Source organism: Chiloscyllium plagiosum, chromosome 5 (assembly GCF_004010195.1).
Source record: "Chiloscyllium plagiosum isolate BGI_BamShark_2017 chromosome 5, ASM401019v2, whole genome shotgun sequence".
In the NCBI taxonomy this organism is placed as follows: Eukaryota; Metazoa; Chordata; class Chondrichthyes; order Orectolobiformes; family Hemiscylliidae; genus Chiloscyllium; species Chiloscyllium plagiosum.
Genome location: NC_057714.1, coordinates 19,192,943 through 19,205,917, shown reverse-complemented (window position 1 = coordinate 19,205,917; position 12,975 = coordinate 19,192,943). Strand labels below are relative to the sequence as shown.

General features: G+C 42.8%; 1 protein-coding gene across 10 annotated transcripts in view; it reads right to left on the bottom strand.

Annotated features, from left to right (window-relative positions):
* Positions 1 to 12,975, bottom strand: part of LOC122549739 (ubiquitin thioesterase otulin-like) — a 66,734-nt gene that overhangs the window by 27,008 nt on the left and 26,751 nt on the right. For all 10 annotated transcript variants that reach the window (XM_043689668.1, XM_043689662.1, XM_043689667.1 and 7 more), the window contains one exon: positions 2,843 to 2,922. In XM_043689668.1, coding sequence (XP_043545603.1) covers positions 2,843 to 2,922 — 80 coding nt within the window. The remainder of the gene's footprint in view (positions 1 to 2,842; positions 2,923 to 12,975) is intronic.

Sequence of the window (12,975 nt, the reverse complement as noted above, 5' to 3'; positions counted from 1 at the left end):
TGGTCTCTATATTTCCATAATAACTATATTTCAAAAGATATTTCCATTGTCTGTGATGAAGGATGTCCTAACACTGTGTAAAGCACTACAGAAATGTAATTATGTTTTATTTTAAATGAAAGGCCTACAGATTAAAGAGGAACTACAGGGGAGACAGGAAATACTTCGCCACAGCAAGTATTGAGATCTGGGATGTGCTGCATGAAAGGGCGACACAGAGGAACTTTCAACTGGGAATTGGAGAAATAATTGGAAAGGAAGTACTTGCAGAATCTATGGGAAAAGTGATACCAATTAGATCATGTAAGAGCTTAAGACCATGTTAAATACAAACAGAAGTATGTCAGTCAGACACTTCAGCCCGCCACACAATTCAATAGGATTACTGCCAATGGCATTCCTCATGTCAATTTTCCTGCCCTTTTCACAGACTCCATGTAAGGCATGGGCTGAATGGCATCCTGTGCTGTTTCACCTCAGTATTAGAGAATGATACTGTGGCAGCATAAGTTACAAGCTGAGTCAAAGAATCCAAAGCTAAGAGGTGCATGCTTCTTCCAGCATCTGGAATGTTTTCTTCTAGGAAAATCAAAAATCCCAGGCCATCATTTCATAAGGAATCTGGTGTACAAGATGGGGTTGAGGAAGGATTATTCTCTAAGCGAAAGTGATGGCTTATACAATCATGAGGGGCATTGATAAACGATTAGCAAGAATCTTTTCCCTAGGATGGGAGAGTTCAAAAGGGGCATAATTTTAAGATCAGAGGAGAAAGTTTAAAAAAAGGCATGACAGGCAACCATTTTATAGAGTGATTCGTGTGTGGAATTAACTGCCAGAGGAAGTGGGCAGATGCAGGTACAGTTACAACATTGAAAAGTTAGGATAATTATATGAATAGGAAAGGTTTGGAGGAATATGGGCCGAATACAGCCAAGTGGGACTAGCTTAATTTGGGAACATAGTCAGTGTGGACTAGTTGGACTGAAAGATCTGTTCCCATGCTATGTGACCCTGATTCTCGCTATGAAGCAAAATGCACTGGGAACAAAGAGGACTGTGGGCCTTGTAATATCTACACAGCACTGCTGAAGATCTAAACATCAGAATTAGAAGCTGCCTCTAGCCACGTTATTATAATTTCTGTAGATAATGCAATAAAGTATGAAAATGGCTTAGGTGTGTTCTATTCACAAAATAAATCTCCCTTATCAATTACCACTTTAGTAATCTTTGCCTGTTTATCAGCAAATTTATTTAATAGATGCTAATGCAAAAATAATTTGTTGGTTGATACTCCATTCAGACTATGCTTGACCACTTAGTTCCACATCTCATTCCAATCTTGATCAATCGAAGTACATACAAGAGTTGAATAGCAAAAAGGAGGAAGATTAACTTCTCTTGACATCAAAGCAGAATTTAACTGATTATGTCATCAAGGGGTCCTAGCAAAAGCGAGTTAATTAACATCAGAGAGGATAATTTTCCAGCGGCCAGAGGTAGCTGATATATGAATCAAACTAATATTCATTCATATGTGTGCAACGGCAACCACATTAAAAAGACCCAATTCAGATATTTTAATACTTTTCTGATGAAAGATTTTTTTAACCCAGAGGGTGGTGGGGGTCTGGAATGCACTGCTTGGGAGGGTAGTTCAGGTGGGTAACCTCACAACCTTTAAAAAAAGTACTTGGATGAGCACTTGAAATGTCATAACATTCAAGGCTTTGGGCCTAGTGGCTAGAAAGAAGGAACGGTGTAGATTTTGTATAGTTTTGTAGCGTAAATAGGATAGGTCAAAAGACTTTTTCACTTCTGTATGATTCTATGATTTGAATTGTTACAGAGACCTTGGAGTGCAGGTTCATAGCTCATTGGAAGTGGAGTCGCAGGTAAGTAGAATAGTGGAGGCAGCATTTGGTATGCTTCCTTTTATTGGTCAGAGTATTGAGTACAGGAGTTGGGAGGTCATGTTGCGGCTGTAGGACATTGGTTAGGCCACTGTTGGAATATTGCGTGCAATTCTGGTCTCCTTCCTATTGGAAAGATGTTGTGAAGTTTGAAAGGGTTCAGAAAAGATTTACAAGGATGTTGCCAGAGTTGGAGGATTTGAGCTATAGGGAGAGGCTGAACAGGCTGGGGCTGCTTTCCCAGGAGTGTTGGATGCTGAGGGATGACCTTATAGAGGTTTACAAAATCATGAGGGGCATGGATAGGATAAATAGACAAAGTCTTTTCCCTGGGATGGGGGAGTCCAGAACTAGAGGGCATTGGTTTAGGATAAGAGGGGAAAAGATATAAAAGAGACCTAAGGGGCAACTTTTCCATGTATGGAATGAGCTGCCAGAGGAAGTGGTGGAGGCTGGTACAATTGCAACATTTAAAAGGCATTTGGATGGGTATATGAATAGGAAGGGTTTGGAGGGATATGGGCCAGGTGCTGGCAGATGGGTCTAGATTGGGTTGGGATATCTGGTCGGCGTGGACGGGTTGGACCGATGGGGCTGTTTCCATGCTGTACATCTCTATGACTCTATGATATCAGTCAGGAAAATCATTATAGCAGAGTACCAAATTAGCAAATAACTATACTTTGTTAAAAACTGTTAAGCACCTAACTTCATGTGGCTCTAGTAGCTGATTATCTGACCATCTCATGACCATCTAATCTATGTAACTGCAACATTCTTGCCTTTTTGACAGCAGTTTTACTTCACTAAGCAGCATAAATCTTGGCCAAAATGATGATGCTGCATCCCTGCTGACTTAATTGGTGCGAAGAGGAGAATGACAGCAGCAAAAAAAGGTCTATTTGTGAAGACAGAAACAAGATTACCTGCTGGTTGGCTTTCAGAGATCAATCTTTGATTTTTTTCCTTTTCTATCTCAGCTTCATCCCGGTACAAGTCTTCCTCCCTTCAAGAGACAAAATAATTTCTGCTGCACAATTTATTTTCATCAATATAGTTTAATTACTCTGTTCATGTATTTTTAGTGTGAGAATCGCTTAAAAAAATAATACATTTTGTCCAGGTGTTTCTTAAATCTTGCACTCACCAGAACAACTGACAAGAAATACCAATGTAAAGGGAAAAGAAAAACATTTGTCCTTTATGAGAGTAGACGGCTGACTTATTGGCATGTCTACTGATTGGTACAGATGTTGCCATAGAAAATGCACCAGCTACGTGATGGAATAAAATTAATTGTTGAACTTTAATGTTGCCTCCTCTCTCCCAATTCTAATATTGTATGTGTGTACACATGAATAAGCAAATCAGCACTGGGTTTTTTCAAACTTATAATTGTACAGAAAATACATGGTGGCTCAGTAGTTAGCACTGCTGCCTCACAGTGCCAGGGACCCAGGTTTGAATCCACCCTCGGGTGGCTGTCTGTGTGGAGTTTGCACATTCTTCCAGTGTCTGTGTGGGATTCCTCTGGGTGTTCCGGTTTCCTCCCACAGTCCAAAGTTGTGCAGGTTAGGTGGATCGGCCATGCTAAATTGCCCAAAGTGTCCAGGGATGTATAGGTTAGGGTAGGAGGTGGGTTTGTAATGAATGCTCCTCTGGGTGTCGGTGCAGACTTGATGAGCTGAATGGCCTGCTTCTGCACTGTAGGAATTCTATTTAAAAAATGCAAAAATGTAATGCAGCCTTTATTAGGTTGTTATGCAAATAAAAGTGGCAGCTTTAACACTTATCTGCAGTGGTGTTCATCAGCTATCGTTACAATTACACTGTATCCCGGGACGATTCTGTTGAACTGTGTTTAAAGTCAGTGCCTTGAATCCCATTTCTCATCGCCGATAGAAGGACTACCCATGGCATTTCACTATTAATACAACTGGTTAAACTAACTTCATGTTTCTGATTAATTGAAATGCCATCACCAATGATGTCTAAATGCAGCAAGACATTATTGGCATCATGGTAACCCACAAATCTACCAATCCACTTAAACAGGAGCTAATGAACTTAAAAGACCCTGTACAAACAACAAGTAAAACTAAGTTCTTCTACAAAATACCTTGCAAGGACTGTAACAAACACTACATTGGACAGACAGAAAACTAGCCACCAGGATACTTGACCCACTCTCACTAGTATCCTTACATACACACAACGGAGGACACCACTTTGGTTGGGACAACACATCCATCCCAGGATAAGCCAAACAGAGACATGCACGTGAATTCCTTGAACTGTGGCATTCCAACTGGAGTTCTATCAATAAACACATCAATTTGGACTCCATCTACAAATCCTCTGAGAAAAAGAACTGAAAATGATATCACCCACCCAAAGAAACCTAAACACAAATCGAAAGTGGGACATACCACAAGTACTTCACCAGAGGCTCACTGATGTTACCTTCCAGCTCCGGGAGCAAACTTGCATCCAAAGATTATCATATTTTAAATTTGTTGGAAAAGTCAGCATTTATTGAAATTATCCTTAATTTCCCTTGAGGTGGTGATGGTGAGTTGCCTTACTTTGCAGTTTGGTTATTGTGGCGATCAATCACTGAGCACATTTATACAAGGCTGTCAATACACTTGCAATGACATTTAGAGAAGCAAAACTACATAGATCTTTAGAAAGATTTTACCAGAGAGAGGTGTAATAGTAATATCACTAATTGTAATCCAAAGCCTCAGACTAATATTCGCAGGACAAGGCTTCAAAAATCACACCACGGCAGAAGGTGAAGTTTGAATTCAATTAAAATCTGGGCAGTTAGAGTAATGGCAGCCATGGAATCACCAGTGAACCTGACGGATTTTTAATACACAGTCAATAATGTCCTTCAGAGAAGAAAATGAGTCAGTCATTCTTAATTGGTCTGGCCTACTTGCTATTCCAGACCCACATTAATAACTGTTGGTAATCAGGGATAGGTAATAAATTCTGGCATCGCCAGGTACACTCACATACAATAAACAAATAAGAAAAGATACAACCCTTTTTCCAGCAACATTCTTCAAACATATTCAACCTCAGTGAATTATCACTTATCTTGAATCTCTTGAATTTCTTATTGAAATGACTCTTTCCAGCCAACTCTGGTTATTGTTGAAACCATTTAAGACATTACAGCTCTGATGACATGAAGGATTCTCGTCAGCTTTAAGGTCTTGGATACTTCTTTCTACTCACATCTTGGAATCTTTTACAAATTAAAGAAACTGCCTTCTGCTAAGGTGAATTCAACCTACTAGTGGCTCCTGGGTCATTTTGTTTTCTGTATGTCATCAAAGCTTAACTTTGTACACTCAGCAATTAAGTGCCCAGGTCCCCAATTGAGTCACTTAGCTTTAATCATGTATTTTCAGAAAGTCTACTTAGAGCTCACTTTTCAAAAATGATATTTTTAAAAAGTCATCTTCACAGAACTAAAACCAAAAGTTTACTTTTGTATATTTTCCTTTACAAAAGTAAATATTTTTGTTTTGTTTTATAATCCAAATTCCAAGTATACTAACTTGCATCACAAACTGCTACAGTTCATTTAATGTCAAGATACCAACCGTGCTTTTAGGGAACAAAGTTTCAGGTTTTTGACACAAAAACAGTGAAGGGACAGTAAGATATTTCCAATTTAGGAAAGTGAACAATTTAGAACAGAGCTAGAGGTATTGTTGTTTCCATGCCCTACAGCTTTTTACCTTTTAGGCAGAAGTCACTGGATTGACCGGTGTTGTCAAAGAAGCCTTGGATTATTGCACTGCTCATGGTAAATACCACTACAATTGGAGCCAAACCTATCTAGGGACGTGGACAGTATTTGATTACAGTCTTGACTTGCATCTTATACGGGATGTCAGCCCATCTTATACAGCCCATGCTTGCTGCTGATGGGCTCACCACTGAGCCTTTTGACTACCAACTCAGGACAGAAGCATCGAGATAATGAGAACAGCCAATGAGAGTCACCAGGGGAGCACATGTCCTGCTTGCAGCAAGAGCAAAGAGCTGGGTCCAGAGGAATGATATTACAGAATTCACTCTGCAGTTTGAAGGGGAAAAGCTCGGAAAAATGTAACCGTATTACAATTAATAACACAACAGAGGAGCTGGCCAGAGTTGACTGGTAGTGAAACCTAAAAGGAAAGATGGTGGAGCAGCTATGGCAGAGATTTCTGGGGATAATTCGGAAGGCACAGCAGAAATTCATCACAAAGAAGAATAAACATACTAAGGGCAGGGCAAGGGAACCATGGGTGATGAGGGATGTCAGGGACAGCATAAAGGCAAAAACATACAATGTGGTAAAGATTAGTGGGGAGCCAGAGGATTGGGAGGCCTTTTAAAAGCAGCACAGAATAACTGAAAAAGCAATAAGGGGGAGAAGATGAAATTCAAGGCTAAACTGGCTAGTAATATAAAAGAATGCAAGAAACTTTTAGATATTTGAAAAAGGCAAGAGGGGACATTGAACCACTGAGAAATGAAGCTGGAGAAGTAGTGAGGGGAACAAAGAAATGTCAGAGGAATGGTGTAGATACTTTGCATCAGTTTTCACAGTGAAAGACACCAACAGCATACCAGAATTTCAAGACAGTCAGGAGGCAGATGTGAGAATGATGGCCATCATTAAGAACGTGGAACAGGGGAGATCCAAGATAGCGGTGATCTAGTATAGAGTCCTGCTGAACTCTGCACCATAACCCAGGCAAGGTGGTGCATTTACCCTCTCTTTTTTTAGCTACTGTGGCAAAAATCAGCAGTCATAGGTTCCCAGAATTGTTGTGTATTAGTTTTGTTGATCAGGGAAGATGACTAAAGGAAAAGGGCAGTGTGGATCGCAACAAGCAGGGCACTCCCTTGCAGCAACGGACATGCCCATGGCCACAGCATCGGTCTCCGCAAACTCTCCAAGAGACTTACCTCGACCAGATTGGAACTGATCTCGGCCACGCTGCAAAAGCACGAGCAGGAGATCCAGCATCTAGGGCAGCGGGTGGAGGAGGTGGAACAATGGGCTTCAGCTTTGCAGACTGCGGCAGAATCCTCAGTGGGTCAGGTTCAGGTCCTGGAGAGTCAGGTATGGGCCTTAGTGGAGCAGGTTAATGACCTCGAAAATTGAGGCCATCAGAAGAACATCTGCCTGATCGGGCTGCTGGAATGGGAGGAAGGAGGCCAGCTAGTCAGCTTTACAGAGCAATGGCTTCCGCAGTTCTTGGGGCTGGAGGTTGAGGCAGGCTGGGTGCGTGTCGAGCAGGCCCACCTGGTCGCAGTGCACAGGCCCGGATCAGACCAGCACCCGGTCTGGTCCTAGTGCGACTCCACGATATAGAGATCAGAAAATGGTGTTGGAAGCTTCCAGAGCACTGGGGAAGGATCCACAGGCCCTGATATACAAGGCATCAAAAATTATGTTTTTCCAGGACTTTTCTGCGGTTGTGGTTGCAAGAGGAAGGCCTTTGATGAGGTAAAGAAGAGGCTGAGAGAGACGTGAATATGCAGTACTCTGTAAGGTACCTGGCTGTGTTACATTTCAGCCATGGAGGGTCTGTGTATAATTTTGACTCATCAGAAAAGGCAAAGGACTTCCTGGACAATTCAAAATAGACTGGCTGGTTCAAGTAATATACCTCAGAAAGTGCTCCCTCAGTACCTCAGATAGTACTCCCTCAATACCTCAGAAAGTGCTCCAACAATACCTCCGATGGTTCTCCCTCAGTACCTCAGATAGTTCACCCTCAGTACCTCAGATTGTTCTCCCTCAGTGATAGTGTTAGATAGTGTTAGATAGTGTTAGACTGGCTGGTTCAAGTGTTTTTTGCTTTCCCCATGGCTTACCTTGTTTACCTAGTTGTTCTCTTTTAATATGTAGGGGTCCTTGTTTTTTTCTTCTTTCTCCCCTCCCATTGTCTTGTCTTCTATTATTCCCTTTTCTTTACTTCTCTCTTTCTTGGTCTGGGATGGGAGGGTGCTTTGGAGTATTTGTTTAAGTCAGTACTTAACTGGGGTCAAAGTACGGATGGGATGGATTGAATGCCCACTTCTGATTTTTTTGTTGTTATGAGATACATACATTTTTTTTAAACTTTGTTTTTCCTGGGTTTGGGGCACAGCTTAAGCTAGAAGCAACCATGGCCGGGTTAGTGGGTAGTGCAAATGTCCTCTTTGGGCAAGGGGCAAAGTCTCCTCTTATTTGTTTTATATTCACTGTTAAAAAACAGTTTTTAAAAGTTTTGCTTTGGTAGTTTTTGTAGTTGTATTTTCTAGTTTATACAAATTTTTTTTTACTGTTTTCACTCAGCATATTAAGAGTAGGGTTTTTCATCTCGGGGGGCGGCAGGGTCAAGGGCAGTCTCAGATGGCTATGGCTAATTGTTCGGTTTAATGGTGCACCTGGAATATTAAGGGAAGTCATTCACCGATTTAGAGAAAGAAGATAACATTGAGCTTCAGAAAAGAAAAGGTCGATGTAGCCCTGTTGCAAGAAAAACATTTAGCCCATAAGAAGCATTTAAAGTTACAGCAGGGAGGGTTTGGTGTTTTTCTCGTCCTTTAATTCTAAAAGCACAGGAGTAGCTATACTCATCCAGAAGCATCTCCCATTTTAGCTGTTAGACCAAATTAAGGACAAATATGGGCAGTTTGTGATCCTCAAAGCTTTAATACATGGTGAGGAGTACAGGATTGTGAATGTACATTGCCTTGCCCTGCTGTGGTGAAACGGTTAAAAATTATGTCCCAATACATGTGTGAATCTAACCGGAATGGAGGTGTTGCTTAGTCCCGTGTGAATCTTATTACACACCTCCCCGTGTGAATCTTCTTATCTGTATGTAACCAGAATGGAATGTGTTTTTTAGCCTTGCTCTGCTGTTCACATGAATGTTTATATCTGGAAAAGAGTATATCAGCTGGAAAAGTCTCCAGTTCGGTGAGTCTGCTCCGGGGTTACGTTTAACCGCCGAGCGTGGGTTGTTGGCAACCGCTCTACGAGAACTGACGGCTCCCAGTTCCGGTAACATGTAGAGTGAGTATAAGCCAGACCCGTTGTATGAGACCTGGTTGTGGCGACGCTGCGGGGAATAAAATGCCCATATTCTAGCAGACTCGCCTCTTGGTCGTTTGTTCTGTGTCAGACTACTCTCCTACGAACCTGACCTTGAGAATTTTTTAAAACACCTGCCCACCCCCTCAAACTTTTAACAGATGCACTTTTCAGGTTGATGGCCCTTGGAGTATGCCATACGATTATAATCGTCTTATGGACCCTGAGGTAGACAGGGTGCCCAGGGGTCTTGCGAGCATATTCCCGCAATCCAGACAACCGGTGGACATGAGTGGGGAGTCGGGGCTGGTGGATGTGTGGAGATGTCTTCACCCTGAGGGTAGGGAATTTACGTTCTTCTCCAACCCAGACTAGTGCTACACTGGGATTGACATGTTGTTCCTCCACCGGCCTTTTTGATTCGGTGCTGTGCTGTAGAATTGGGAACATAGCCATTTCTGACCATGTGGCAGTGTATCTGGCGGTTAAGGCCAGAAGCAATAGGACAGGTGTGTGGCATTAGCACATGGATCCTTTCCTCCTGAAGGACAGCAAGTTTATTTTTTGCACAAATTTAACGTTTTTAGGGATATTAATTCAGGTATGGCCAGTAATCCGTCGGTTCTCTGGAAGACTGCCAAGGCCTATGCAAGGGGTTTGATTATTTCTTACTCGGCGAACCGGAAGCAGCAGAGGTGAGAGCAGCAGCATATGCTTATGGACCGGTTAAAGGCAGCCAAGACTGCATATTTTGATAGGCCGTGTGTGACTGGGTTGTAGTGGATTACAGCCCTCAGGCTGCTCTGAGCTCTGCAATCACCCAAACAGCAAAGAGGGAGATCTCCTTTGCAAAACAGAAGATATTTAAGTATAAGCCGGGTAGATACCTGGCATACCTGACCAGATAGAAGAATGCCCCCCAATCTATCACACCCATCAGAGTGTGTGCTGGCACTCTCACTTGCGATTCCAAAAAGATTAACACAGCCTTTAGGAAATTCTATTCTGAGTTGTACTGGTCAGAGGGCTGAGAGGACAGGTTGGTGAAGATGGAGTCCTTTAAGACCTTGTATCTCCCAGGTATAATTTCGGAGCAGGTGTCTCTTTTAAATGCCCCTCTGCCAATCCAAGCAATACAGGAAGCGGTGAGGCAGCTCCAGAGCAGAAAAGCACCCGGCCCAGATGGATTTCACAGCGAGTTTTATAAGGGGTTTACAAACATGTTGGTCAGGCTAATATTGAACATGTACAATTATTCGTACAGTCAAAACTGCCACCCATCCTCAGAGATGCTAAGAGCTCCCTTATTCTCAAGGGAGGGAAAGCTGGCGTGGAGTTTGGAGAAGGTATTGCCCTCCATTGTAAAGGAGGACCAGACAGGTTTTGTTAAGGGTCGCAGGTCCTCTAACAACATTAGACGAGTACTGAATATGATTCAGGTATGCCAGCAAGGGTCGATTCCGGGCTTGGTAGTCTCTCTGGACGCAGAGAAAGCGTTTGATAGGATGGAGTGGCCGTACCTCTTTTATGTTGGGACGGTTTGGTCTTGCGGGGGTTCTTTGCCAGGTGGATGGCAATATTATATAGCAACCTAAGGCAACGGTTCTCACTAATGGCATAAGGTCTGACAATTTTAATATTGATAGAGGTAGCCGACAAGGGTGCCCCCTTTCACCGCTGCTGTTTACATTAGTGATTGAGCCATTGACAGAAGCTATCCGGAGAGAGACCCCAATATAGTTGCTCTGGAGGTGGGATCGGGGGTGGGTGGGGCATAAAATCACCCTTTATGTAGATTATGTTCTTTTTCTAACTAACCTGACAATATCGAAGCCCATTTAATACAGGTGATTCATTTATTTAGTTCTTTCTCGGGGTATAAAACCAATTTTATGAAGTCGGAGGCCATGCCTGTGGAGGTGGGGCTTGTCAGAGTACCCTCTCTTGGGGGTGGAATCAGATTCCTTTTCAGGTGGTCACAGGGAGGTTTCCTGTATTTAAGCATTTTTATTGCTCCGGCCTTTGATCAATTATACAAAACTAAATTTGTGCAGTTGCCGAAGATAAGACAGGACCTTCAGTGCTGGGAGGCTCCTCTGATATCCTGGTTGGGTAGAATAGCCCTGGTTAAAATGAACATTCTTCCTCGTTTATTTTATCCCATGCGAATGCTTGCTTTGCTTTCTAGAGAAGTGCTATGGAGGTGGCTTGGGTCTTCCATCTGGCATTACAGGCGACCTCTTATTAAGCTTGCTAAATTGCAGCTTTCACAAGGGATAGGGGATGTGGACTTTCCAGATTTTAAGAAATATCAATTAAGTTCCCTATTATCCGATGTGACTGATTGGGCTTGCCAGGACCGGAGGTCAATTTGGCTGGACATTGAGGCCTCCCAGGCAAAAATGGCCCCTCATTAATTTGTTGTTTATGGACAAGAAGAGGACTGCTATGGACCATTGTAGAAATCAGACTGCCCTTAACAGGTTAAAGCTAAAGTGAGGGCAATTTATATGAAACTTCCCTTTTTACTCCCATAGCAGGAATGCCAGGATTTCGAATGGGATCAATGCCTCTGGCAGTCTAGAGGAGTTTCTTGCTTGGGAGACTTATTTGGGGGGGGGGGGGGGCGAGGAGAAGGTCATGATGTCTTTCAATCAGCTGAGCAAGACATATGAACTGTCTAGTAGGAACCTCTTCCGTTATTTTCAGATTAGCGACTTTATACAGAAAAAAAAACATTATTGGTTAATCCCTACAAGTCTGATGTGGAGAGGGAAGTTCTTCAGTCCACAGGTATTCTCTCGATCAGTACCCTCTACCATTTACTAGAGGGGTAGTGTCTCAACTGACATTGAGTGGCTGTGCTGGATATGGACTCAGGATTGGGGGTGGAAGTTTTTTCAGACGCATGGGAGGATGCAACTGAAGGTTCTCCAGAGCTTATTCAGCACTGGAGCGGCTTGCAAAATTTAATTAAAAAAGTCTCCAATGTGTCCCAAATCTAATACACATATTGGTACTCTTACTAATTGCTTGTGGTCATGCCACAAGCTTCATAGGTATTGGGGCGCTGTAGTGAGTGCTTTGGAAGGGGTCTTAGAAACAGAGGTCAAGGTACATCCGGTGTCCCTCATCTTGGGTCTGCCCAATCTGCCCTCTTTAGATGTGCATGGGAAGAAACTGTTTAATATTCTCTCATATCATGCGAGGAAGAGCATTCTGAATGGCTGGACATCGGAAAATCTCCCAGGACTTTTGGGGTGGCATAGGTTAGAACATAGAACATAGAACATAGAAGAATACAGCGCAGTACAGGCCCTTTGGCCCTCGATGTTGCGCTGATCCAAGCCCACCTAACCTATACTAACCCACTATCCTCCATATACCTATCCAATGCCCGCTTAAATGCCCATAAAGAGGGAGAGTCCACCACTGCTGCTGGCAGGGCATTCCATGAACTTACGACTCGCTGAGGAGAGAGAGATGGGCCAAATGCTGACAAATGGGATTTAAATTTATCTAGGATATCTGGTCAGCATGGACAAGTTGGAACAAAGGGTCTGTTTCCATGTTGTACAGCTCTGTGTGATGACTGAGGGAGTGCAAGATTATTGAGGGTGTACAGGAATGTGGAATTGAGGTTGAAATAGATCAGTTGTTGTCTTATTAAATAGTAGATAAGGCTTGAAGGGCCTATTGGCTATGTTCCATCATATATCAGAGGCAAGGATTTGCACTTTATGGGGAAGCAGTATGATAATGCTGATGATGGCCTCATGGTATTATCACTGAACTGTTAATCTATGGATCTGGCTAACATGCTGGGGACCTGAGTTCAAATCCAGCCACAGCTGGATGATGGAGTTTCAGATCAATTCATATCTAGAATGGATCCATTGTTGGGGGGTGGAAACCGATCTGGTTCACTAATGCCCATTAGGGAAGGAAATTGCCATC